This window comes from Enhydra lutris, unplaced genomic scaffold (assembly GCF_002288905.1).
Source record: "Enhydra lutris kenyoni isolate GAN:26980312 unplaced genomic scaffold, ASM228890v2 scaffoldscaffold56, whole genome shotgun sequence".
NCBI lineage: Eukaryota > Metazoa > Chordata > Mammalia > Carnivora > Mustelidae > Enhydra > Enhydra lutris.
Window position 1 is genome coordinate 11920143 of NW_019154140.1, and position 26900 is coordinate 11947042.

A 26900-nucleotide genomic window follows, 5' to 3' on the forward strand; every position below is an offset into this window, starting at 1 on the left:
CTGGTGAGTTATCTCCCCTTAATGATGCTGACATACAGGACCCAGATAAAGTGCTATATAAATGCTAAGTAATCACAGCCAGGCTTGGCTTTGTGATACAGGTTATCTCCGGCTGTTGTGTTATGGGATCAGCTCCCTGTTGACGTTCAGGATGAAGTTTACCAGCTGTAGACTTTTTTTTTTTTCTCAATGAAACAGTTTTGTAGGTACTGGTGCTCTACTAGAAGCCTTCAAAAGAGAGCATGCTGTTATCTGCTGGACTGTCTGTTCTTCAACATGCACATATATGTGGCTCGTTAATGCATACTGGTATACTAACAGACTTTCAGAACATGGCTGCTCCAGGAGATGGGAGCAAATCCTCTGTGCTGGATGTTGGGGGTGAAGATGGAGGAAGAGCCAGAAGAGGGATTATGGTGCAGATGGACACGCATCCATAACACAAAGACCAGATCTGCTTAAAATGTTAAAAAGAATTATTTTGACTATCCAATACCAGATGACCAATGTGACTGAATTTTTTTTTCATTGACTTGACTAAATCATCCCATTGTTTTGACATTGGGTAACTCTGTAATCAAATCAAAGAACTTGTTTTCAACATTTGTGTAGAATAAGTGAGTACAGACCTGTTTGTGCTCGGCTTTACTGTCTATATGACACCAACCAGCTCTGGAAAGGTGAAAAGTTAGTCAAAGTCAATTTTAGTCTTCACAATGTCAGAAAACATATTTGGAATTTGTCATTAGAGAACAGAACCAAAAAATTGTTGGGGCATTTTTTTTTAAAGATTTTACTTATTTAAGAGAAAGAGAGTGAGGAGAGGCAGGAAGTCTGATGTGGAACTCGATCCCAGGACCCTGGGATCATGGCCTGAGTCGAAGGCAGATGCTTAACCCACTGAGACACCCAGGCGCACCTTGTCTGGCCATTTTGTAGTCAACCGTGGGTATCTTTTAATTTTATTCCACACCCAAAATTTCTAGGTGTTTGGATAACATTTGTATGTGTGTGAATATAATATTTAATATTCTAAGACAATAACTAGAAGTAACCTTAGATTTTATAAACATTTTTCACATATAATAGGTGAAGAAACAGAGTCCAAGAGAAAATGACTTACCAAAGGATATGATGCTATTAAGGGACAGATGTGGACTAATAGTTGTATCTTTTGACTCAGGATTCAGTGCACTTTCCTCTCCAGTACCAGGCTAGTGGGGGTTAGAGATTGGGCTAATTTCCTGTAGTTCTTTCAGAAAAAGGGCATTATGTTGCTTGAAGTAATTGGTTAGCTGTTCCTGTTTCCTACACACAAAAAATAGGATGACTTAGACACTATTTTAAGTCTACTGTTGTCTACGTCTTTTTTATAGTATACCTGTGAAATAAATAGCAGTAACTCCATAGCACTTGTGTCTGTATCCGTGTCTGAAATGGAGTATCTTTTTGTATATGTGCATTTCTTTTTTTTTTTAAGATTTTATTTATTTATTTGACAGACAGAGATCACAAGTAGGCAGAGAGGCAGGCAGAGAGAGAGGAGGAAGCAGGCTCCCCGCTGAGCAGAGAGCCCAATGCGGGGCTCGATCCCAGTACCCTGGGATCATGACCTGGGCCGAAGGCAGAGGCTTTAACCCACTGAGCCACCCAGGCGCCCCTGTATATGTGCATTTCTAACATATACATGAATGTTATTCAACATCTCTGTTGTACGTGTATGTATGTATGGGTCAGAGGGGTTAACACTATGCTCTCTTCCATGGGATATACTAACTTGATGTCTAATGTCTATTGTTGGTGGCTGTCTTGCATACTTTTCTAAAGTGTTCAAGAAGAAACACAATTAGAACATATAAAGAGGGGCGCCTGGGTGGTTCACTGGGTTGAGCCTCTGCCTTCGGTTCAGGTTATGATCTCAGGGTCCTGGGATCGAACCCCACATCAGGCTCTCTGCTCAGCGGGGAGCCTGCTTCCCCCTCTTTCTCTCTGCTTGCCTCTCCGCCTACTTGTGATCTCTGTCTGTCAAATAAATAAATAAAATCTTTTTTAAAAAAAGAACATATAAAGACAGGTACATGCAGGCTTAAACACACACATGTATGCACATACCACGAGACATGGACAGGTACATGCCACAGCACAATCCCTGGCTCCTTCCTGGGTCCTCCTGTCAAAGCTGACAGATACCATTGCCACTTCAGACTGGTACCAAAGAGGCCACCTGTTTTTTTCTGTGTTTGCCCCATACAGCTAACCAGAGACGACTGCATCACTATCATTTGCTTAGATTTTGCCTCTATCCTAAAAGGTAAGCGGACCAAAAGCATCTTGCCTTGTCAGCATGTTTGTCACAAATACCTTTACCCAGAAATTTATTTTTTTATTTTTATTTTTTTAAGATTTTATTTATTTATTTGACAGACAGAGATCACAAGTAGGCAGAGAGGCGAAGAGAGGTGTGGGGCAGGGGGGTGGGGGAAGCAGGCTCCCTGCCGAGCAGAGAGCCTGATGCAGAACTCGATCCCAAGACCCTGGGATCATGACCTGAGCCGAAGGCAGAGGCTTTAAGCCACTGAGCCACCCAGGCGCCCCTACCCAGAAATTTATGTTTGCTTCATCTTCTCCTGCCAGCTTTGACTCCCTGATGCACAGTTTCTGCTCAACCAGACTCCTGTACTCTCTCCACCAACACACACCTTGTCTTCTCCAGGTTCTAACCTGCACAAGCCATTGCTCAACGTGGGATGCAAGTCTCTTCCCACTTCTGCCATCAACTGTGCTTCATTCTCCTCCCCAGATCTCAACTGTCTCCCCTCCTTGGGGATCACTCCCTTGTCTGATTCCTCCCGCCTTCCCACAGGCCGTGCTCCTCTGCCCCTGCAGCGATGTCCCTCTCCTCTCTTGTCTCTCAGTCTCCTCACCTTTCTTTCTGTGTCCTGAGTCTCTGTCCCATCTCCCCACACAGATGTGGGAAGGCTCCCCATGGGCAGGGATTGGCCTGATCGCTTGTTCTGTGGTGGTCCCCTCCACCCTGAAGGCAGTGCCTTCTTCCTGAGAGGGTGTTTATTGACAGACCTGCTGGAGTAGAAGCTCAGCCTTGATACTGCTCCTATCTCCTTTCTTAATTAATTTGATGTGTTTGGCATCAGCTCTGCTGCTAGAGTGGTATTTTCTAAGAAGCAGAGGAGTGTCGGAGGCCTTGCTCCTGTTCTTTCCCTTCCCAAATAGACTAGTATTTCAACCTGACAGCTTCCAGCCGGTCCTCTGGGTATGGAACATTGAATGTTTATTTTCCTGATGTTTTTATTCCAAAGTCTTTGCTAGGGTCATGTTGTTGAAGTCTACCAAATGACAGCAGCCCCTGACCCTGCTACTCAATCTGACACATTTTACAGGTACAGCTGTTGTCAGAAAATTATAGAAGCCAAAGGCAAAAGATGGTTTCGAGAGGTCATCTTGGACACGCCCCTGTCTCTGGCCTAGTACCTATACATTTCTGCACAGGTGAATCAGAAAGATCTGGGATTCAGAGGGTAATAGATGTCATACTCTTCAATTCTCATTCCATTATCTAACAGGCTTCACTGTCATTTTCATTATATGGACCCACAGACTCTCCTTTCCAATGTCAGGCCTTTCCTACTTCGACTGCTCCCAGGAAGTGGGTGATGGTGAGCATAACCTGCTGTACACTTGAAAAACTGAGTTAGAAGATGGGGCATAATCCAGAGAAAGTGGACCAAGTTATCACCCTTGATGAATAATTCAGTCTTTAACACAATCTACATTCCTTGCAAAGACCAGAGTAATTTTCAGACTGATTTTGCTGTTGACTAAATGCAGACATCTGAAATCATTCCTAGATCAACCATGGTAAGCAGGTTTCCAAGTTTAGATTAGCCTCACCCACAGATTTCAATGCTTTTTGTCTACCCACATCCCAGTCTACAGCCCTTCCCACAGCTTAGGCTCACAGAATGCTGGTGTCAGCCAATAATTCACACATGCACTTACCACAGACCTATGTAATATCAGGAAACTGGTTGTAAGCATGAGGAAAATGTCATCTAGTTACTCCATCCACTCATCTCCATATATCTAGGTATTTAGAACTGACCAAATGAAGGAATAACCCATTGGACTTTTCCTTCATCAGCAGGTCGATAGCCATAAAATTCTGTAGTCAGGCAGTGCCCATGGACAAAGTTAGTTGCACCATTAATATTTCTTTTCTCCACTTGGCATGCTGTGGCTGGACAGGCTTACTCCCCACTTGGTGACCCCAAGGCTGGCCTGAGTGGCTTGGCAGAGGTAATCAAGAGGGATGCCAGTATCTCAAATGTGCCAGCATCTGGCAGGCATCCTGACTATCAGACAGCTGCTGTCATTTCCATAAAAGAAGAAGTAGAAGGCAAAATAGAACTGCAGGAAGGATACTGTCCAGTTCCTAGTGTTGGAAGGGGACAAAAATTGGGAACTTATTTCTTTTTTGGGGGGGTACTTATTTCTTGAGGGTGAGTCTAGTCTATATATTTTGGGAAGATAATGGGGGTAGGGGGATTTGGGTGAACCAATTCAAAGCAATATATCCTCATTACCTTTGGAGAAAATGGTTCATACTAGCCACCTTTGCAAGAGACTGATTGGGGTCAATTCTACACAGTCTAGTGAAGCAAACAGTGATTCTAAATTTAGATACGGAAATATATGAAACCAAATAATTCATAAAATCTACTTAAAATCTTAAATCATCTAGACCTACACTCTCTTGTCTATGTCAGATTAACTAATTGCCAAAGTTCTGCTTCATTTGGTGATATGTAGTTTCTGCTACAATATCCCTGAACTATTTGGTTTATCTCCACAACTCCAAGTCACAAAAACATAGCTTGAGCCCATCCTGCACTCTCTCCATGTCTCGAACTGCTAACAGCAGCTGAGGATACAGAAAGAGAAACTCAAGGTTAAGACATAGAGAATGTTGGGGTAGCTGGGTGGCTCAGTTGGTTGGGTGCCTGACTTTGGCTTAGGTCATAATCTTGGGGTCCTGGAATCCAAGCTTGAGCTCCATCACTGGGGCTCCACGCTCAGCAGGGAGTCTGCTTCTCCTCTCCGTCTGCCCCTTCCCCTGCTCCTGCATTCTCTCTCTCAAATAAATAAGTAAAATATTTTTTAAAAAATATTTATATATTTATTTGACAGAGAGAGACAGCGAGAGAGGGAACACAAGCTGGGGGAGTAGGAGAAGAAGAAGCAGGCTTCCCGCGGAGCAAGGAGCCTGACTTGGGGCTGATCCCAGTGGGATCATGACCTGAGCTGAAGGCAGACGCTTAATGACTGAGCCACCCAGGAGCCCCTAAATAAGTAAAATCTTAAGAAGGAAGGAAGAAAGAAAGAAAGAAAGAAATAGAGAAGGCAAGGGACAGCTCACTGGCTCAGTCAGTGGAACATGAGACTCTTGGTCTCAGGGCTGTGAGTATGAGCCCCACGTTGGGTGCAGAGATTACTTAAAAATAAAAATCTTTGAAAAAAAAAAAAGAGGGGCACCTGGGTGGCTCAATTGGTTGAGCAACTGCATTCAGCTTAGGTCATGATCCTGGAGTCCCAGGATTGAGTCCTGCATCCAACTCCCTACTGAGCCAGGCAGTCTTCCTCTCCCTCTGACCCTCCCCCTTCTCATGCCCCCTCTCTTTCATTCTCTCTCTCAAAAAAATAAACAAAATCTTAAAAAAAAAACCCAAAACCAAAACTCTTCTGCATTAAAAAGAAGGAGGGAAAAAAAGAGAGAGGAGACCAAATAATCTTCCTTCCCCCTCTACATGTATCTGGGCTAAGGCAAACCTGAGTTAAGAGGGGAGAAGATTTCACATTAAATCAAACTCAGAATCTTGAAGATAAATTGGACTGGACATTCTAATTACAGATTTGAAATTGTGTATATGACTTGAAGTTGTTATAGAACTATCTGTTACCTAAGAATGAGCAGAAGAGTCTTGGAGCCTCCTAGGGTTTTAATCCGAGGGTCAAAAAGGATTACCTAACAACCATTGACATTTATAATGAGTGATGGAAGATAAAAATCAAGTTGCATTTTGTCTGTTAAAGGGTATGTTAGTTAAGGATGGACTGGGTGGCCATAATATACTTCAAAATGTACAGTGGCTCAAACACAATAGAAGGTTATTTCTCCCTTAAGTAAAGTCCTAGGCAAATGCTTCTTGTCAGTGGAAAGCTCTTCTCTACATGTGGTTCAGGGGTTCAGGCTCTTCCTATATGAATGTCCACTATTTCCTCGGACCTAAAGCCTGGTGTCCAAACTGAAGAAGGAGACACAGAGCATGGGAGAGGAGGATGGGGACGCATCCACTTGTTAAAACCTTTAGCCAGGAAATGGGATATATATCCCATTGACCAGAACTCAGTCACATGGCCACATCAAACTGCAAAGGAAGCTGGGGAATGTAGTCCAGCTATGAACCCAGGAGAAGAATGCCCAGGTTTGGAGCAGTTGCTATAGAGACCCACCTGGAAGATCCTCATAGAGAACCAATGGTTCAACCACAATAGAGAGCATAACTGTGAGAATATTTTTTCCTTCAAAAAGGTCATGGCTCCCCAAAAAGATTTTTCTCCAGATGATGTGCATTGATGCATGGGGGAGAGTAAAGATGGAACGGGGGAGAAATTGAGAGGACTCTCCTGAAAGAACAGAAACAAACGCAATCAGGTGTCATGAAGATGGAGGAGTTGGTGTAGCTTGACTACTGAGACCTTCCACCTCAGGAGACTTGTTCCTTCCCCACCCCCACTCCCATGGAACTTCTGGCCTCCTGTGTAGTGAAGAAGTGCCTGAAATCCCCAGATCTTGAGAAGCCTGGAAGTAGAGAGTCCTCTTAAAAGAAAACAATGATACCCTTATTGCTACTGAAAAGAATCTCAGGTAAAATTTGCCGGCGAATACAGAAGTCAGTAAAACCCAGTGAAGGCAGTATTGCCTGGCCCTTCAACCTTAAACAAAATCATATTTTACATTAGATTAATCATAAAACCGAATTTAATTTTTTTAAGTGCCTCATTTTGGTAAGATCAGAAGGCACATCTAGCAGGGATGAGGTCATCAGAAGAAGAATTTGAATATTTGCAATAAAAAAAAAAAAAACACCCGCCTCTTTTGGAGTCTCAGTCGAGGTGGGAACAAACAGCTTCGCAGGACCCATCGCTGAAGGCCAAGTTTCCTGAAACTCAATCTCCTCTATTATCTATATTCCGGGCCTCTAGCTCGCTATTAAAAATAAAGGGCATCTCCTTTCTAGCTCAGATGCACGGTTCTGCAGCGAGGCACACTACCGTATTCATGTCTGTGTGAAGTTTCACTGGATTTATACATTAAGTACCCTCCCCTGCCTGGTTTCTTGAGATGAACTGGAACACACGCTAGAAAAACAAAACGGGGGAGAGGAGGAAGTCTGTCTAATCCCAAAGCCAAGAGCAGCCAAAGCTTCCTAAGGAAAGGCGAAGGACTTGAGGAAGAAATTATCCGTTAGCGTAGGTACCGCGGGGTTGAAATTACTCCCCCTCCCTCCAATGCCACCATTAAGAAGGACCCAGTCCTCGCCTTTAGGAGTGAGAAGCTCTGGGGGGTTACAAAGCTGCAAAGATTGGTCTTTGGAGGCTCGGGGAGTCAGCAATCCCTCAATTTCCCAACCCCCTCCTCCTCGCGGGTCCACGCGAAAGCCGGGTCCTAAGGCTTGCACTGTCCGGAGCCCCGCGTCCGGGGCTCGACTGCTGGGCTGCACCCCTGCGCCCCCGTCGCCTGCAGCCCGCCGCGGCCGCAGCTGCGACTCTGCCTGCAGAGGGGGCCGCCCCTCTCGAAAAGCGGCTTTGGGGAGTTCTGCGTTTCTGACTGGGTCCCCCCAACATGCAGAAGCTGCCGACGGACCCAGTTCCTGGAAGGCGCGAGGAGGCGCTGGGCGGCTGCCCGGCCCTAGTGCGGCGCCAACGCATAGAAGTTCTGCTAGGAATGTTTGAAAATCAAGTTTCTCCCCGTTCGGGGTTTTTTACCCCCTCTAAGTCTATTCCCTTCAAAAAACCAAAGACGTGGATGGGCAGGCGCCACCCGGTCTGGGCACTGAGGTTCTGGCTGGGGCAGATTTCGTTAGGTTCAGATTGAGAAAATAAGGGTCGCCCTGTCCCAGGCTGGAACGTGGGCCCTCTGTCTCCAAGCGGTGCAGACCTTCGCAGCTCCCTCGAAGAGGAGTGCTTTCCCAGCTGCCCAAAGCCTCAGAAAGTTCCGTGGAGACCATGCGCACCCCTGGACCCCAGCTCCCTGAGGGGGTGGGCCAGGGGGAAAGCACTGAGGGCTGTTGCCGGTACCCTTCGAAGCCGTCGGCCTGAAAGCGCGGTCCGACGCACGCGGCTGCGAGGCGAGAAGGCGGCGAGAGTCCTCAGCCTATGCTCGTTGCTCGGCTTCTGCTAGGCCCTCCGCCTGATTTCGGTTGGAGGAGGTGGTCTGTTTTCGAGGGCAGAATACGAAGCTGCTGGGGAATTAGACGAGAAGGCAATACTCCTGAGCTCCTTGAACGGCCCTCGGAAAGAAGAAAAACAAAGAAGCTACTGATCCTGAAAATAAAGATCTGGAGCGTGATTATGATCCCACTGGCTTTTCCGCGGAGGCTCGCCCCCCAACCTTCCGCCGTGCACGTCTGAGCTGGCTCCTTACGGGATACCATGGGATAGCAGGAGCTCGAAAAGATGCCTTTTGGGCCTTGAGAAGGGGCCGTCTCCTCCCCTCTCCCCCAGCTTTGGATCCTTAAAACTGAAGCTGTTAAATAATGGTTGAGGAAATGGGGGAGAAGGAAGCGTTGAGGGAGGTTTCTTCACTATCCTAGGGGTTTGTAACAAAGTAGATTTTGAACTTATTACAAACAGGTTCCCTGTTCACATTAGCATAGACTTCATTCTTCACGTCCACTGTGCGGGACGGGTCGCAGCCGCAAGGTTCTCCGTTCCAGCATTCTAAAAAAACATCATCACAGCGAAATCGTGGGAATATTCAGGCAACTCTTCCTCTCACTTACCTTTTGATTAGTTGAGTGATTCAGGAAAAGGAGAATTTTCGTTGCTTGTAGAGACCCATCATCGCTGGAGAGGAGAGAGAGAGGGAGAGAGGGAAAGGAAAATCGAATAGAGAACCGTGGAGTGTGCGCTGAGATGGTGAAATGGGTCCTCTGTACATATTTTCTGGTCAGAGTCTGCCTTTCCTGGGCATCAGTTTCTGGAAGGATATTACTTCCGTTGTGGTAAAAGGCATAGTACTAGATAAAGTTACTAAAATGTGTGGGTGTGTATGTGTATGAAAGCAAGAGGTTTCTACGTATATCACTGGAAAACATCTTTCTTGGTGGGAATAACATTTGGGCTCTAGTTTTTTCCCACGGTGATTGAAACTGGGTCGGACCAGCCTCCTCCACATAATCCTTAGGCTGAGTGAATCTGGGTTATAACTCTGCCTGACTTGAACCGGCAGATTCAGATCCGGCAGATTCAGATCCATATTCCAAGCTGGGCAGCATTCCCTGCTGAGGCCAGAGCCGGAGTGAGCCCTGACAGGCCAGCATGAAAACCAGGAAGAGAGTTTCTCTGGACCCAGCAAGGAGTTGGGCTCTAATGGCTGCACCCAGGGAGCCGGCACCCTGAGACCAAGAGAGCAGTTACTTTGGGGAAGGGAGGAGTGTTGGGGTGGGGCTTTCTTCTCCCCTGGATAAATCACTTTTGGGAAATTTTTTTCTCAAGGGTGGGGCTAAGTTTTGACCGTTGTGAGCCCACTTTTCTTACTGGCAATGTTTGAAGAAAGAAATTCACCCTGCTTGTGATCCTACTATTTAAAGCATAAAGTGTTCTAAAGACAAGATTTAGTAGGAAATTTGTAGACCCACAGTGCCCCAGATTTAGAAGTACATTTGAAATATGCCCAACCAGGTTGCCATTCTGGGTTTCTACACAAAACATGACCATGCCACATGTAGCAAATAACAATAAATACGTAGCCACACCAGAATTAATGCTGAGGTTTCTATCATGTGAATAATTTGCCATTTCTCCTTAACACTTATGGCAGCTAAGATTTGCCCAGCTTTGCAGAAGTCTTTTCTCATGGCTTCTCTGCCTCTGTCCTCTTCCCATCCACTCCCCCCCCCTTTTTTTTTTTTTTTTTGAGCCAAGAATTCTCTCACAAATTTTCTTAGTAGGTGCATGATTTAAAAAAAAAAAAACCACTTCCCTATCCCACGACTGGAGATAAGGAATAGAAAATAGCTTTTCTTTTTTCTTTTCTTTTCTTTTCTTTTCTTTTCTTTCTTTTCTTTTCTTTTTTCTTTTCTTTTCTTTTCTTTTCCTTTTCCTTTTCCTTTCGCATTTGGGTGGTGCCCTCTGCCACAGGAACAAGCAGACAGGCAGTGAAAAAGAAGGGAAAGCTAGCTGATTCTTGGTCTTGGCAGGTGGTGGTCAACAGAAATCTGCAGTCGAGACGTGACCCTATAGATCAGCATAGGAGTCCCCAGAAGCACAAGGATCTGACTCCCAACCCCCCACCGAGGCTCACAGGAGCACACCCAAGAATGCCCCGGCAGTCGGGTAAACCCCCGCCGCCCCCCCACACCCAAAGCTCCCAGGGACCTCGTAGATCTTCTCTACCCCACAAATGAACGTACCCACCTGTGCCTTCAGCTATAGGTGCCCAGCGAGTGCACACAAGCGCATCGTCCAGGATCCCGGGAGCGACCGTGCGGGGCTCGAGGACTCTGCCGAGCGGCCTTGGGGAGTGGATCAGGCGCCTCCCGATGCGGGCGCTCATCCCGCTGTCCTCCCCTGTCGGCCATTTATTGTCCTGTGTGGAAGCGGCTTTCGCCCAGTTTAAGCTCGGTCGGAGTTAGTGAAATCAAATACTCAATAATTACTACATGTAAAACAACAACAACAACAACCCCCAAATCAGCCTATTAAAATAAACGAAGGACCTCTCCAAGTCTTGGGAGCAATCCAGAGAGAAAAGGGAAAGGAGTCAAACAGAGGCTGGCGCCGAGTTTTCGGCGGTAGCAGGAGGTGGTGACTGCTCCGGCTGGGGGTTGGGGGGGGACTCGCCATCCAGGCTCCGGAAGTGACCCGAATCTCCTAAAATTCGTGCCCAGAAAAAAATTGGGCGGAAAGAACGGTGTCAACGCCAGGATTCCTCCAAGTTTGGCGAGAGGGCAATTTGGTTTCCCGCAGGCGCTCGATTCCGCTAAGCGGTGTCTGGGGAGGGGTGGGGGGATGGATCTGAGAATTACACACTGCGAGTTACTCCTGCATATTCTCAGACCTGGTGTCTTTATTCTTTCTTAAAAATAAAATTGTAACGAGCATTTCTGCTTTGTTTATGATTGAATACCATTTCCACGTCACAGCTCACTGCATCAGAGAAAACACCGGTGGAGGTGAATTAGTGAACATGTCCATCCAACGTGTATCTTCATCCACACAACTGTAGGTCCACCCGTCCCCCCACACACATGTCCGCATGGGCGTAAAGACAGTGAGAGGCTTTACATTTTAAAAGTTAAACATGACTGTGTTTCATATTCAAGGAAAGTATTTTTAAAGTTTTTTTTTAAAGATTACCTAATTATCTGAATATGTGTATCCGAGGGCACATATCTTCTGTTAATATTTATCTAAAGTTCCCTTAACAACCAGCAAAGCATATATTATACACTTATTTGTCTAGAGATGATAGGTTCTAGAATAGATGAGAGAGAAATAAATCTGTATTACTTCTTTGGAGGGAAATTCATTAATAAGCCAAGCACTGAAAAGAGAGCTACAAGTATTTTAAATCACAATGTAGATTCTGGCAGAAAAGGATTCTCCTAAGAGTTAGAGCAGGCGAGGAATTGCACAAGGTCCCTTCTCCCCATGCCTTAAGAGTAGCAAGTCTGTAACGCTCGAGGATGGTCTTTTCTCACATCCATTTGCTTAGAGTGGCTTAGTGGAAGAGAAGGCCACCTCTGGAGACAGCTGGAATTGGCGGGTTCACAGAGTCTCCCCAAGCTCCCATTCTAAAAGTGTCTCCTTTCCTTTCACCCCTATCCATTCTATCAGCCTGCCTCAACCAGCACCCCTGTCATGACCAACCCATAAATGTCTCCAAGCTATACAAGCACAATGCATACCCATCGCAACATGTGTTCCCCAGCATGGGCACTAACTCTCCAGGAGTCTCCAAAAGCCAGGACTCAGCGATTATGCTCTCTAGAAATGCAGAAGTCCATCAAGTGTGAGGAGCCTGGGGTGGTCTCTATGCCTTGAAAGATACTTCTTATCTGAGTTCGATTTTCTCTGACTATGTAAGTGAGTGTGGTAATCTTTGGGAAGAGAAAAAAAAAAAAAAGGATGTCCCCCCTCCTTTCTTCTAGTTCTTCAGATTTCATCTACTTTGCTGCATGTACAAGGCAATATCACAACGGAGAGAAAAAAAGTGTTCCTAAATAACTCCCTAGAGAAGGGGAATTTGGGTGAGAGGGAGGAGGCAGTGAGGGAAGGAAAGTCTAACACCCCCTCCCCCAGGGTATCATAGGGATAATTTCCCACCAGTCACTAAAACTGCACCAAATTATATCTTTTAAGGAAGATTGAGTTAATTACCAAACAAACTCCCTCCTGCCTTTCTGTTCTACAGATCCTAAGCCAGTTTGGCTGTTTTCACAAAGACGGGTTTATCTGCCACTCCTCAGTTTTAGTTGAGTCTTGGGTCTTTGCTTCCCTCTTTTTTTGGAGATGGGGAAATTAAATTTTCTTTCTTCTGATAAAGCATCTTCTGATGGTCCTTCAGTTACTTGTGTCCTGCTTGGTTATTTTCAAATTAGAATAATTAGACTGTACCTTCTTCTGTGACTTCTGAGGGTGTCTGGTCATCTGGAGAGCTAGGCTGTGTCATTTCCCCCCTTCCTCATGATGAAATGTACATATATCCTCCACCATCTGCCTCTTGGGGTTCTACAAAATTCCAGTTCCCAGCACCACGGGGGCATTAAAGGGGTCTCTCATCTAGTTAGAAATGGAATGTCTAGCCCTTCAACTCTTTTATATTTTGCCATTCTTTGGGACAGGTTAAACAGTCCTCTTTGATACAGAAGAATGAGGTATTGGGGTCCACAACCCCTCCTTTTCCTGAGAAAAATGTTGCTCCTCATACCCTCCTTTAAAGTAACTGGAAATCTGAAAGAGCAAGAGAGAGAGAGAGAGATTGGTCAGCCTTCTTCCTAGGAGCCCCAAATCTAAACTTTAAAAGTTAGAGGAAATGATCGAAAGTGATAAATGCCTTTTCTGAGCATTCAGTTTGTGGGCTTTCTGACCAAAAGGGGCCCTTGTCAGATCTCTGCGAGAAAGCCAAAACCAGCTCCCAGCAAACACTCCTCCACCTCTTCCCCACCCCCCTCACTCTCTTGTCTAACTTGAAAATGAACTTGGACTTCCCTCTCAGACAGGCCCTAAAACCAGGAGAGATTTTATTTGTCTGTTTCTGAAGGGCTTCCTAAAAGGGGGAGGTGTTTTGGGGGGGAGGGGACAGAGGGCTCTCACCCATAGCAGAAGATGGGGTAGGCGTAGGGGCTCCAGCGAGGCAAGAAGCCGGAGGATGTACTTGTTAATTTCCAAACTCAGTGTTAATTCTCTGAATTTCTTTTGTCAGTGGAGGGTGAGGAAAGGGCAAGTGACAGGCTGAGATGTTGCCAAGAGAAAGAGAGTAGGAGGGATGTGATTAGAAAAGGATGGCGCTGGGGAAGGAGAAGATGAGGAAGCTGGGAATGGTTCTGTCAGGAGCTTGGCCAGGTCCCAAAGTAGTGGAAGAAAGAGGGCTGGGGTAGGGACCCTGGAAGCCACTGGAGGAGGCCTCCTGAGAGTTCCCATGGCAGGGGCTGATCTCTCGCCAACCCAGGGCACCACCAGGCAGGGCCTGTGATTATGGGCAACCTGGAGGAGAATCCACGAAACAATTGGTGTTCACAGCCTAAACCTGAACCCTTCTGAACCCCCGTGTGGATCCCTGCAGAAGCAGAAAGGAGAGTTTGATGTGGCTCCCCAAACTCTCAGCCAGCACCGCAAGTCCTAAGTTGGCAGCAGAAGGGAGTAGATTTCCCTGATATCTAAAAGAGGGAAGTGAATGGGGTCTAGAGGAAGGCAAGCTTGGGTTTGAGAATCGGAAACTCTGAAACTAGGAGCAAAGTGCTGCATCAGCCATCCTGGTCGCAGCTTCCCTCAAGCTGGGGACACGGGGAGGTAGAACAATAAAGGTGGAAGATGCCAGGAAGGCAGCCACTGTCCAGGAGGTGAGTTCCAAGGCTGGGAGGAGAGGTCTGGATAGCCCTTTTCTGAGGCCAGATGGGTGGGGGGGGGGGGAATAAAGTAGAGCAGGTTCCAGAAGGTTCAGGTGCCTGGGAGGGGGCATCTGTGTCATCTGTGTCTCCACACTCCTTGGGTCATCCCCAACCTTCCAGAGCCCAGAGAGGGAGAGGGAAAGAGGAGAAGGGGAGACTGGGCTAGGTCAGGGAGCCCCATGGTCAGTCACTTTTCTTTACTTCTTTGCCTAGGTCACCTTTGCAGTCCAAGAATTGGCACTTAGTGTGTGGGAGGCTCTCTTACTCAGACACACTCTCAGGCGTGCCCTCCCCTAGGCCTCCCCTGAACCCCCAAACCCTTCCTGTATGTGGTCTCTCCATCCAAAACATCCCTTTCTTTCCTGGATAGCTCAAGCCCTACTCCTCTGTAATCCACAAATCTCCTTTTCCATTCTGCAGCCCTTGCCCCGGACAGGAAAGGGCCCCCCAAACTATGCCCGCCCACCAAGGTCCCAAGTCTGGGCCAGAATCCAGACCCCATGGTGGTGAGCCTCTTTGTTCTCTAGCAGCCTCAACCCACCCCCTCCTTTTTTTTTTTAAACTGGAATTTCTCCCATAAAAAAGGGGGGGCAGGAGCTTAAGAGCTTCAAGCTTTCTCTTTTTTTCTTTTCTTTTTTTTTAATCCTGGGGAATTTGAAGGAAGCAGAAGAAATTGTGGGGAAAAGAAAGGGAAATCAACTGATTCTTAATTTCCAGAGAGAAGAATCTGGGAGTGGGGGACACACCAACTTCATTCCTCTTCTTTCATAGCTTGGTGTTGAAGGTACACCCAGCCCTCAGACCCGGCTCATCAGGCGTGCATCCTCCTGCTGCAGGCGCTGCTAACTTACACCTCTGAGTTTGTCTTTAATACCATGGGCCAGGAATTCCAGCCCTCACCTTCAGAAAGGTGCAGACAGCTGCCTCTTCATTTTCTTAGTATTTTCCTGGGGGAAGTGTAGGTAGATAAGCTGAGTATGTAAATTAAGAGTGTACACAAAGAGATAAAGAGACAAAGAGACAAGCAGAAATCTTTATTTGCAAAGAGAGGATGTCAGCCTAGAACCGGGTATCTTCAGGAACACACTGGGCTGTGTCCACAAGGCTATGTGCTGGGACAGTGCCCGCAGCCTGCACACCATCCCAAATCCACAGGCTAGGAGCCAACACACACACACACACACACACACACACACGCACGCACACACACACTTTCAGTGAGAAGGCACGCTGAATATCTCCTTTGTATGTTGGACACTCACAAAAGAAGAATTTCAGAGTTGAACTTAGCCTGGAACTCGTTCGGAGAGGAAGCTAAGGACAGAGAGGCTCCGCCGCCTAGCCTTTGCAAGTACCCTTTTGAGAAAGGAGCCCAGAGCCCAGAGCAGAGCCCGGTCTTCCCGAGGTGGCTGAGGGGTTATTTTCCATTTTCCTTTGATATAATGAAATGCTGCGTCTTCACTCCCACACCAGCAGCTCAGCTAGAGACCAAGGAGTCACAATCCTTTTCCTTTCTCTTGATTTTCTCTAAACTTCCCCCACAGTCAAGCTTCAGCGCCCCATCCGCGAAGCCCGGCCAGTGAGGTGTGGCGGGGCGGTGGGGGGCGAGCGCTGGGCCGCGGGTTTCAGGGCCCGGCTTCCTAGGGCGGATTCGCCTCGGAGATGTAATTACTACGTTTCCAGTGGTGCATATTCTCCTGGAGTGTTTAATTTGGTTTTATTTGTGTCTCAGCGAGATCCACATTTTTTCGGGGGAGGAGAGAGAAGCGACCCCAGGCTTAAAGTTAATTAACCAACCAGGCTTTACTTTCGGCCGCCCACCCGCCAAAGGCTCTTGCACTGCCACCTCCTTCCCGGCTCCCGGCGCGCCCCTGTGGTGGAGCCGGTTTCAGGCGCGGAATGTCTCGGGGAACCCAGCGAAAGGACCGGGAATCGTTCAGAGTATGCGGACACGTCTCCAGATGCTTTAAACGCCCTTATCCCTGAACTTTCCCCTCCTCCAGCCTTCCCACACCCCCAAGTCAGGGGTGGGGGCGCTACATCTTTCCTGGCTGGTCTTCTTGATGAAGGAGACTTTGGTTCCCTCTCCTCTCGTTGCTAAATTTTGGCCGCATCATGCCCCTAATAAATGGAATTGTAAAATTGCCGGGTTAATTAAATCTATATCTCATTGCAATAGGAATAGTTAATGTCCTTACATAAACCTGGAAAAGAACATACTATTAATTTTATTTATTGCTGGGTCGTCCTGCACCCAGATCCTTCCCGCGGCTGTGCCCCCTACTCCCAAAGGCTGGGGGAAGCGTGTCTTTGGGTTCGGGTCCGTGGGAGACGCGTCTGGCGTTGAGCTCCAGCGTTCCTGGACTGGGGAGGGAACCCCAGGAATGGGGTGGGCTGTTCAGGCCCTTTGTTTCTCCTGGCGGCCGCACAGAGCCGGGTCCACGTAGCCCTGGGTTCTCCATGGAGACCCAGCACTTCACAGTGGGGGAAGTCAGGGCCGGGCAGCTCCTTACACCTGCGGCTGGAAAACCTCAGACCTTCTCACCACCTAACCCCGCCAGCCAGGCGGCAGGCCGATGGGGGCCAAGGTCACACCATCCAGTCTAGACTGGCCAGCCCGTGTTTGCTCTCCCTGTTTTACCTTGACCTTGGAGTCTGAGGCAAGGAAGCCAGTTTCCTAGCCAAAAGCCTCCTCCGAGCAAGCAATCCCCCCACTGCTCCCCACCCCCGTCTTATCTCTTCTCCCTCCACCATCTTCGCCCTAACACACTTTCATGCTAAGTCGGCTTATGTTTTAAACCATTCTGTTGTATTTTCTTCCTACTGTCAGCTGCCCAAAGCCTGCTTTACAGATTCTGAGGTGACCCTTCCAGATGAATATCACACTAATAAAGATGACTCGTTTTTTATCCTAACTCACCAACACCAGGGCGCTCTCCATCGTCAAATACCATCGTCTCCATATCTGGAGAAGGGAGGTGGCCAGTGGGCCGCATCTCAGTACAGACTTGGCATTTGCTCTCAGGTTTGAGGGATCCAGTGGGTCCGTAGCCTGGTGCTACTGCGTGGCCACCACCTGCGTGCTGTCTGGACAGGAGCACCCAGCGTTTAAAATCTGCGACAGAGGCAGGAAAGAGGGAGAGGCTGCAGCCCCTCTCCCCTCTTTTTTTCCCCTCTCTCTTTATTACCTCTTCTCCTCAGGGAGGCCCTGTGCTGAAAGGGAACTTGGCTCAATTCCATGGAGATGCGCTCTGGAAAGGGGTGACTCTGGTGACTCTATTAATGAGGTCAACTGGGCATAGAAACCCATGTCTGGAGATCGGTAAGGAAGAGGGGGACTTTTTCCAAAAATCACTTAATTGGTATTAATTTTTCTTTGACATATGCGGCAATTTTACGCTCCACACTAAAAGGGAGTGACTCCAAGAAAGCCCCCGGAGCTAAACTTAGAGAACCGTGCTGATTCTGGCTCTGCCCCTGGGCCCTCTTAGGCCAGATAAGCCCAGGCTGCAGAGGGCAGAGGTGGGCCCACGAGGCTTAGGTCGGTCTTTCTGGGGTCTTACAGGGTTGCGCCTGGGAAAGTTCCCTCCAAAGGGACAGATCGGGCCGACTCTCATTCCAAAATTCCTTTTGTACACGTGTCTGAGAGCTCTTGCTCTTGTTTGCATCAAGGGCTTTTTAGCTTTCCTACACCGAATTCTTTCCCCATCTCCCGCCCTTTTCTTTGAAAATCTCGCTACGAGGCTTTTTATTTCTATTGTACATTGAAATATCAGTCTATTCTATTGCCCTCATTTTCCTCCTTTTATTCTTTCTCCATTTTTCACTGAGAGCATAACTCCACCCCATCCATGTATTGATGTGTGTGTGTGTGTGTGTGTGTGTGTGTGTGTGTGTGTTTGGGGGCTATCACATCCTTTCAGCCCTCTTTGCTCTGCGGTGGAGGTGGAGGAGCCGAAACAGACAACTGGGGCTTTGGAGAAAGTGGCCGAAAGTCTGAAATGGAAATGCAATCCGGACATCAAAGTGTCTCGCTGCGCGGCTTCAGGTTCTTTCCATCCACGAGCTCTAGGGGATTATGCCAGGGCCAGAACCAGGGCTCCCCACGCGTTGCCCTCATGTTTCCGCCTGCTTTCTAGTTTATTTATTAGGAGATAAAAACATCCAGTTTCTCCCCCACCCTTAGCCCCAACTCCAATCCAGTCACAGCGATCGTTTTTTTTTTTTTGGGTAAGGATCTGACTCCCCCATAGCCAATCTAAACCCAAACCTAGAGGGAAGCGCCCAGGAACAATCTTAGTCTCTCTAGACCCCTTTGCGTCGGCCAAATTCAGCCTCCCCCTCCTCCCTTTGCCTCCCTCGGGCCTGTTGGGGGGGGCGTTGCCCTGTCCCTTTAAATCTCCCAGCTCCCTCCTCTTTGCCCCTCCTGAGAGCCAATCAGCAGAGATCTGTTTCCTTTTGCCCCGCCCCACGGCAAGGGGTGGGAACCCCAGGAGACTGGGCCCCAGGGTCACGTGAGTTGGCTCGTCACGTGGGCGCGGGAGGGGTGTTGAGGGGAGCCGGGCGGGAGACCGCGGATTTCTTAATGAAGTGTCCCCGCATGCGTAGAGGGATCGTAAGGAGGGAGGTGGAAGCACCCGGAGGAGGAGGGGAGGGGAGGAGAGGGAAGGGAGGAGGGATGGGGGAGGGGAAAAGGGGAGCGAGGTGTCTCCCTAGCTCGCTGCCTCTGGCAAGTGGAGTTTTTAAAAAGCTCGAGCAGATCATGTCATGACGACTTCGCTGCTCTTGCATCCGCGCTGGCCGGAGAGCCTTATGTACGTCTATGAAGACAGCGCGGCGGAGAGCGGCAGCGGAGGCGGCGGCGGGGGAGGCGGCGGCGCGGGCGGCGCGGGGGGCGGCTGCAGCGGAGCGAGCCCCAGCAAAGCCCCTAGCATGGACGGGCTGGGCAGCAGCTGCCCGGCCAGCCACTGCCGCGACCTGCTTCCACACCCCGTGCTGGGCCGCCCGCCGGCTCCCCTGGGCGCCCCACAGGGCGCCGTCTACACGGACATCCCGGCCCCGGAGGCGGCGCGCCAGTGCGCCCCGCCGCCGGCGCCCCCCACCTCGTCCAGCGCCACCCTGAGCTACGGCTACCCGTTCGGTGGCAGCTACTACGGCTGCCGCCTGTCGCACAACGTGAACCTGCAGCAAAAGCCTTGCGCCTACCACCCGGGCGATAAATACTCGGAGCCGTCGGGCGCCCTGCCCGGTGACGACCTGTCCTCCAGAGCCAAGGAGTTCGCCTTCTACCCCAGCTTCGCCAGCTCCTACCAGGCGATGCCCAGCTACCTGGACGTGTCGGTGGTGCCTGGGATCAGCGGGCACCCGGAGCCGCGTCACGATGCGCTCATCCCCGTCGAAGGCTACCAGCATTGGGCTCTCTCCAACGGCTGGGACAGTCAGGTGTATTGCTCCAAGGAGCAGTCGCAGTCCGCCCACCTCTGGAAGTCTCCCTTTCCAGGTAAGGAAGGGGCCCGAGCGCCGCCGCCGCCGCCGCAGCAGCAGCTGCAAAAGCAGCCAGGGACCCCTCCCCGCCCCGCCTGCCCCGGGGCTCCGCGCCTCAGCCACCCCCGCCGTCTGGCCCCGGCGCGCCGGCTCTGCTGTGCTGCCGATGGAGCCGGCCGGGCGAGCTGCGCTGAGGAATGCGCCGGGGAAGAAATCTGCTCCGACACGTTCCCCGGAGCTGCCCGGCCGAGAGTGAAGCAATCACAGGCGCCCGAGCGCCGGGCTGCCGGCTCCGCTCGAGTTGGGAGCTCGCCTCCTCCTCCCCCAGCCCGTTCCAGTCTCACGCGCGGCTCTTGGCCCCCCCAAGCCCGATTCCAGCCAGGAATGGGGGTGGGGTGGGCCTTGGGTGCTTTGGAATCCGAAACCACGCGGACAAAACCCTCAACCCACCGATAATTGAAGAAAAAAATAAGAACTATCTTGCCTGAATTTTCAGGATCGTTGAAGCACTAGATAGTTTTTTTGGTTTTGTTTTTTGAAAAGAGGTCTAATTTGCCGGGTCCAAAGAAATGCAGAATATTTTCTTTTCTTGATTTATTTTAAGAATTCGGCCACGAATTTCCTGATCGTTAAAGGAGTAGAACTAAAATCTCTGAAAAGGATGTAGTAAGAAGGGAGTTTGCATCCCTCTCCTGGGTATAAAATTTTATTTGCCTGAGCTCAAATCCTGTGGGTGTTCCCACTGCCAACTTCCCCAAATCTCTGGGAGAGGGAGAGTTTTCTATGTATCCAGCACAGAAAAAGGGGTATGAGGATGAGAAGTGAGGGACTGAAGACCTGTTCTGGATACATCTAGGATCCCGGCCCAGGCTAGGGACCCCCAAATCTTTGCCTATGTGTGGGGGGAAGCGGAATTCACGGATGTCCTGTTCCTTTTCCAACTGAGGCTGTTTCTGAACCAGAGGGGATCCTGCAATCCCACCATTCTCCAGAGGAGAAAGATCAGTCCCAGGTTTGTCAAAATCACATCAGGAGCTTTGGATTCAGCACAGGGCTGAGAAATTACGAAGCCAAACCCTGAGTCTGCTTTGGTTGTAAGCAGAACTCGGTGGGAGAGGGCTGACTGGCTCCATTCTAATGCCTACAGGAATCCTGGGGAGGGGGCATGGAAGCCACAGATGTCTCCCCATACTACCCAGCGGGCCCCCAGCTCTACATGTGAGCCCAGGGACATTTTCACTGGGAATTAGAGATGTGAAGACCTCCTAAGGGTGGGCCTGAAATTCCTCTGCATCCGGGACTGAGGCAAAGGCAGATGGTGAAAAAATCACTGAATGATGTTAGAAAGTGCAGAAGATAACATTCTTGCAAATATGAGATTACTTAGTATAACACAACTGAATATCAGGGTGGGAGCCACACTAGGCACCCTACTTCTGGCTGCCAGAAGATTCCAGGATGATAGAATTGTAGTACATGGTATATCATGTGTTACCTGTTCTGAATTGGCAATAATATTTTTATATAATAATTTGTTACCAACTACCTAATATGAAACACATGATAATACATTTCTAGAAGATAGGCAATTCACATGTAAGTATACAGTAATGTATTATAGACAGATGGCCCTTTAATTCACCATCTCACCCAAATGGAAAACTCCTTTGGAGACAGGGGTCCAGCAGGAATTCCTGGAACAGGGGGAGCTGTTAGGCCATGCTGCTGGGCCGAAAGGCAGGGGAGCAGATGCCCACCTCACCCACTGTGGGCAGAGGCATAGTTCTAGAGCAATGGGCAATGGGTTTAGTGTGGAGAGGTGAAGAGAAGGAGTTGCTTTGGCACCCCTGTGTATGCATGTAGAGCGAAGTGGCGGGGAAGGACTGGAAAGAAGCTCAGAAATATCTTTGAGCAAAATGAACATCTTAAAGTTTCCCAGAAAAAAAAAAACCTGCTAAAAATAAACACTTTTTGATCATAGCCTCCTAGAGAAAAATAACTTTAACATAAAGAAAATATAGCCCAATTGAGATTTAATACACTTGCAAATTACGGCATGGAGATGGATATAAAACCCACTAGGTCTCAGCAGCTATGCGCTCACACACTCCCTGTGTGGAAAAAGACTACTCGGGCTGGTAAAGCTCAGTGAGTGCAGATGTCCAGGCAAAAGAGCAGATGAAAAAGAAATTATCTTCAGACACCCTGCGTCTTTCTACCCACACAGAGATCTTTTAGAAGTAGTGAGATTTCCAGATAACTCTGTCTATGCACTTGTGGTTTGTTTGGCAGCATCTGGGCATAAACACTCCTGTCTCTCTTTAGCGCCTCTGGCTCTAAGAAACCTCACTATGGCAGTCTGGGCTGGTGTGGGATATGGAGGCAATTGTTCAGAAAGATCCAGATAATTAGGGCCAAGATGTGTTGTGGCTTCTTCCTTCCCCCAATTATACAGACCCTTGTTTCATTGCTCTTTTTTTTTTTTTTTTTCCCGTCCTATGATGAGTGTAGGCACTTTTTTTTTTTTTTTTAACAGAGAGAGACAAAAATTCTGAGAGAGAATCAGCAGAAATTCTAGGAGAGAGAATCAGAGCATGGGGCTGGTGAATGGGCAGGGTGAGACAGCATCAGATAGGCTTGGGGGAGAGCAATAGAATGAAATAGTGGGTTCTTTGGGCCATACTGGAAGTCCCTACCGACAAACCTTTGGATTATGGCTGAGAAGAGCAGCTAGGATTTCTAACTGGACAAAGTCCTCTTCCGAACACAGAGCCCTGTTGTAGGAGCAGATGGATGGTCATGAGCAAGTGGGCAGTGCAAACCTGTGCACAGAACCCCAAGAGAAGGCTACAGCTGATCATTGATCTGATTTTTCTTCACTTCTCAAAGGTGTCTATTAGGTCCCCAGGTATGAAGTGGTTTGTGTGTGTATGTGCTCTGGAGGGATGTTAGGGAAGGCTTGATTGTAAAATCAATAAGCAAGTCCCCTACTTACTTTAGGCAGTATAGACACTACTCAAGATCTAAGCTTCCAGATGTTTCTATAACTGTAGATCCCAATTCCTTTCCAGGCAAGACAGCAGGCAATGAAGGGGGGCTTCTTTGAGAAGGCAAGACTAAAGGTATTTTCCCAAGAGGCCAAAACAACCAACACTTTGGTCAGATCCATTAAAAACTTTGGCAAATCAATCCTTGGCATCCTATAGAGAAAAATAACCAGTTTAGACCAGGTATCTGCTTTTTAAAACCGATTTTTAAGGATTTAAAACCAATTTTTAAGAACCTCTAAATTCATTGGGAATTTAGAGTTGAAGTTTAGAAAATCCAAAATTCGGTAGATAACTGTAGCATTTCCAGAAAATGAGATAAAAATCAGGGACAATTAGCTGGTGAATTCAGGAACCAACGACTTCATCTCATTTTGCTTTCCAGGGAAAAGGAGGTATTTTGTACCAGATAGCCTATTTCCATTTTAGAACTTACTGTGTTATGTTGAGTCAGAAAAATCTTGTTTTAAAATCTGGCTCTGCCACATAAGTTATTTTACCCACTCTGAGCTTCAGATTCCTCATCTTATAAATTGGGTTTAATAAAATAAGCCTGAAACAATGTTATGAAGATTTAAATTAAAAAAAAAAACAGCAAACAACAATGACAACAACAAATACCTCATGGTATTACTACTTACCCTCTTTGTTTTACTCTTGTCCTGGAATCCTCAATCTCCTGAATCATACCTAAGTCTGTAAGAGTAAAACAAACTTGAGAACTGAAAGATTTTTTTAAAAAATTGTCTTGTACAAAAAACCTCTTCTTAACCTAAAGGATCTTCTCTGTGAAAGTGAAGCTGTTTTGTTTTTCAGATTAAAAACAAACACAACACAACAAAACAAAACAACCTTGGCCTATTCCTACACAGACAGAGAAAAGTGACAAGTTCAGTAATTTTCCTGAGAGATTGTCATCATGAAGACAGCCAAACCAGGCCATTGGAACCCTCTCCTTCACATATTCTTCCTGAGCACTTTATTTCCTACTGGCATTTGATTGTGACCTCTTCTCTTTCCAGCCTGTATAGACAAGTATTCCTGGGTGAGAGCAGACCCAATGGGAATGGTGTCGGGAAGGTGTTTTTTGAGGGTGGAGTGAGAACAAGCACTTCAGGAAGAGCTTCGTGTCTGTGTTCTGGGCTGCCTCTTCATTTCCAAAGGGCAGTGAGAATGAAAGGGGAACCCCAGACATTCTGTCCTCATCATTAGCTTCTGCCTGAAGAAGTCTAACAATTACATTTTTTTAAATTGAGGGGTGAATTATTCAGCTAATCTCCCTAATTCCCCACTTCCCCCTTGAAGGCATCACAATGAGTGATCTTTGTTTTAACAAAGGTGAGGGTGAAATGGAAGGGGGATATGAGTGACATATATTGTTCTTAGTTCCTGTGAAATTCACAGAGCTTAAAGAAATTGACCTAGTAGTAGTTGGGATAATAAGGTATTTAGGGTGGCTAGGGTTCCTATATGCGATGGAGACAGTTTCTCTCAGCTTTGAAGGAATGAAGAGGAGAGGGGGTGGGAGCAGCATTTGCTCTGTTTTGGTGAGTGGACACTTGGTTGGGGGGGCGGGGAGGAGAGGCACTGAATTCTTTTCCTAGAAGACTTATGTCAACAGCTGGTTTTAACCCAAGAAGGGTTCTCCTAGAGCTTCCTTTGGTGAGCAGACCCTGGAGCATGGACTCTACCTCCAGCGGTCTGACTCCCTATATCTCCCATCCAGGACCCCTCAACTTGGATGTTGTTAAGTGGCTCACAACACTGGACACTTAGAGTGATTGGCTCCCAAGCAGGCTGGCTTCACCTGGACACTTTTCTTCTGTAGCTGTTGGTACAGGTCTCAGATTCCTAGGGCAGAGTCAGTGACCGAAGGCATGAGGCCCCACTCAGTGGCCATTGCCCACCGAAGTTCTCTCCCTTCCTGCCATGCCTTCCCTGAAACATACAAGAGAACACCTTCCCCTGATAATGGGACACAGTTTGTGCTAATGGATGCCCGAGTGATCTAAGCGCAGGAAGGAGGAATTTTCCTGAATACCTACAATCCTCTAGGTCCTCAGACCAGGGCAAAATTTGTAGGGATCCTTTTACGGGTGCAGGATTCTAATAATGAATGCTGTGCAGAACTATATTGGAACCTGAGGCAAAAGGAAAAATCAGTACTACTTGCCCCATGTTTATTTTAAAATGTTTTATCATGCATTTTTGGGCATTCATTTCGATTTTTTAAACATTGTATTAAAATATTATTTACCTCCATTCCCAGGTATCGAGGTCCCCCCCCACACTTTTTAAGTTTTCACCAGAGGCAACAGATCTGCGGCCTTACCTTAGTCATGGCCTTGATAATAACAGAGGCGCAAGGGACTAGGGGGCAATTGGTCTGTGTCCCTGCCAGAATCTGGCTCCTACAACGTGGTGCCGCCTGGGGCGCACAGCATGGTCGGTCCAGGCTCCAGGCATGCTATTCACTTCGTACTGCCCGGCTTCTTTCTCCCCCCAGACGTGGTTCCCCTACAGCCCGAGGTGAGCAGCTACCGGCGCGGGCGCAAGAAGCGTGTGCCCTACACCAAGGTGCAGCTGAAGGAGCTAGAGAAGGAGTACGCTGCCAGCAAGTTCATCACCAAAGAGAAGCGCCGGCGCATCTCTGCCACCACGAACCTCTCGGAGCGCCAGGTCACCATCTGGTTCCAGAACCGACGGGTCAAAGAGAAGAAGGTGGTCAGCAAATCGAAAGCGCCTCATCTCCACTCCACCTGACCGCCCATCCGCCACCCACCCCATCTATTTATGTCGTCGCTTTGTACCATTACCGAACCCAACGAAGGACGCTTTGCCGGTGCAGACGAATATTTAATGTTAACAAGAAAGAGGGACTGCGCCGCGGGAGGCAGAGAGGATTGGAGGGCGCACTCTGCAGTCCCCTACTCCCCACCCCATCCTCAACCCCCAACCGCCATGCAGATGGGACCTCGCAGGCCTCAGCACCTTTGGAGGTGGGTTGGGGTGGGCTGTGGGAGGCAGGTTCATGGCCTCCACTCTCCTTTGCCCTCATCCCTCACCCTGCCAGAAAGCTGACTGGTAGGGGGCAAAGATCCCGATCATTCCAACCAAAGCAGGGTTGGGGAACCCCGAATGACCCTATTCTTGCCTCATCCTTTGCCCAGGTAGGTTGATGACCCTCCTGAGGGTGGGGCCCCTGTGCAGGACCTGGCAAGCTCATACTGTCCTTCCAGTTCCTCCTCCTGTTCCCTGTCCCTCCCGCACTCCTTAGTTAGCCAAGATTTCCCAGGTAAGATTTTCTGTGCATATTTTAAAAGTCGTGTTAATATTAATGATAACTGTTAGGGATCTGGCATCGTGATTGGAGTACAGACAGCGCATAGGTTTTCTTTCTTTCCTGTTTCAACAAAAGCTGGAATTGGTGGAGGAGCTGCCTACCCTCACCTCAGTCAGGAAACTGAATTTCTCCGGAGCCGACTTTGCCCCCACTGCCTCCTCTGTTCTGCTCTCTCAGTCAATGTGCAGAAATCCGTGGAGGATGGAAACTCCAACCACGCTGCTAAATGTCTGTCTACTGTCTGTCTGTCTCTCTCTCTCCGTCTCCCTCCCTGCCCTTCTTTCTCTCTGCTGGGGATCAGGCCAGGCACAGAAGCAGAACGTTTTTCTAAGGAAAGGACAAACTTCTCTTCCATGGGGATGGAGAGTGGGTCCCCCAGCAGAGCCCCTCTCCAGTTGCTTCTCCATGGAGGCGGTCACTGAAGAGAGAGCCTCACACTTTCACTTTTACTGATTGTTCGGAGGAAAGCAGTTTTCTTCCGGGAGGCCAAAATAACCAGCCCCCAATTAACCAGCTAATGTAGACGCTGCCTAACATATCCCTCCTCAAAGGCCGACTTGCTGCTGAGGGGGGAGGTCCCTCACCTTCTCCCTTCCCACTGGTGCATTACAAAAC

The 26900-nt window shown here is 48.4% G+C and overlaps 1 protein-coding gene across 1 annotated transcript; it reads left to right on the top strand.

Annotated features, from left to right (window-relative positions):
- The first annotated feature begins 19178 nt into the window (after nt 1-19178).
- Nucleotides 19179-26546, top strand: LOC111157992 (homeobox C13). The gene is made up of 2 exons (XM_022519767.1): nt 19179-19911; nt 25449-26546. The coding sequence occupies exons 1-2, from the start codon at nt 19179-19181 to the stop codon at nt 25703-25705; spliced, it is 990 nt and encodes a 329-aa protein (XP_022375475.1). The 3' UTR covers nt 25706-26546.
- The last annotated feature ends 354 nt before the right edge of the window (nt 26547-26900 follow it).

Bases quoted from the DNA above. Each gene is read 5' to 3' on its own strand.
- LOC111157992 (XM_022519767.1), top strand. From the start codon at position 19,179: ATGACGACTTCGCTGCTCTTGCATCCGCGCTGGCCGGAGAGCCTTATG. The intron at 19,912-25,448 runs GTAAGGAAGGGG...TTCTCCCCCCAG, and splicing joins CTGGAAGTCTCCCTTTCCAG to ACGTGGTTCCCCTACAGCCC.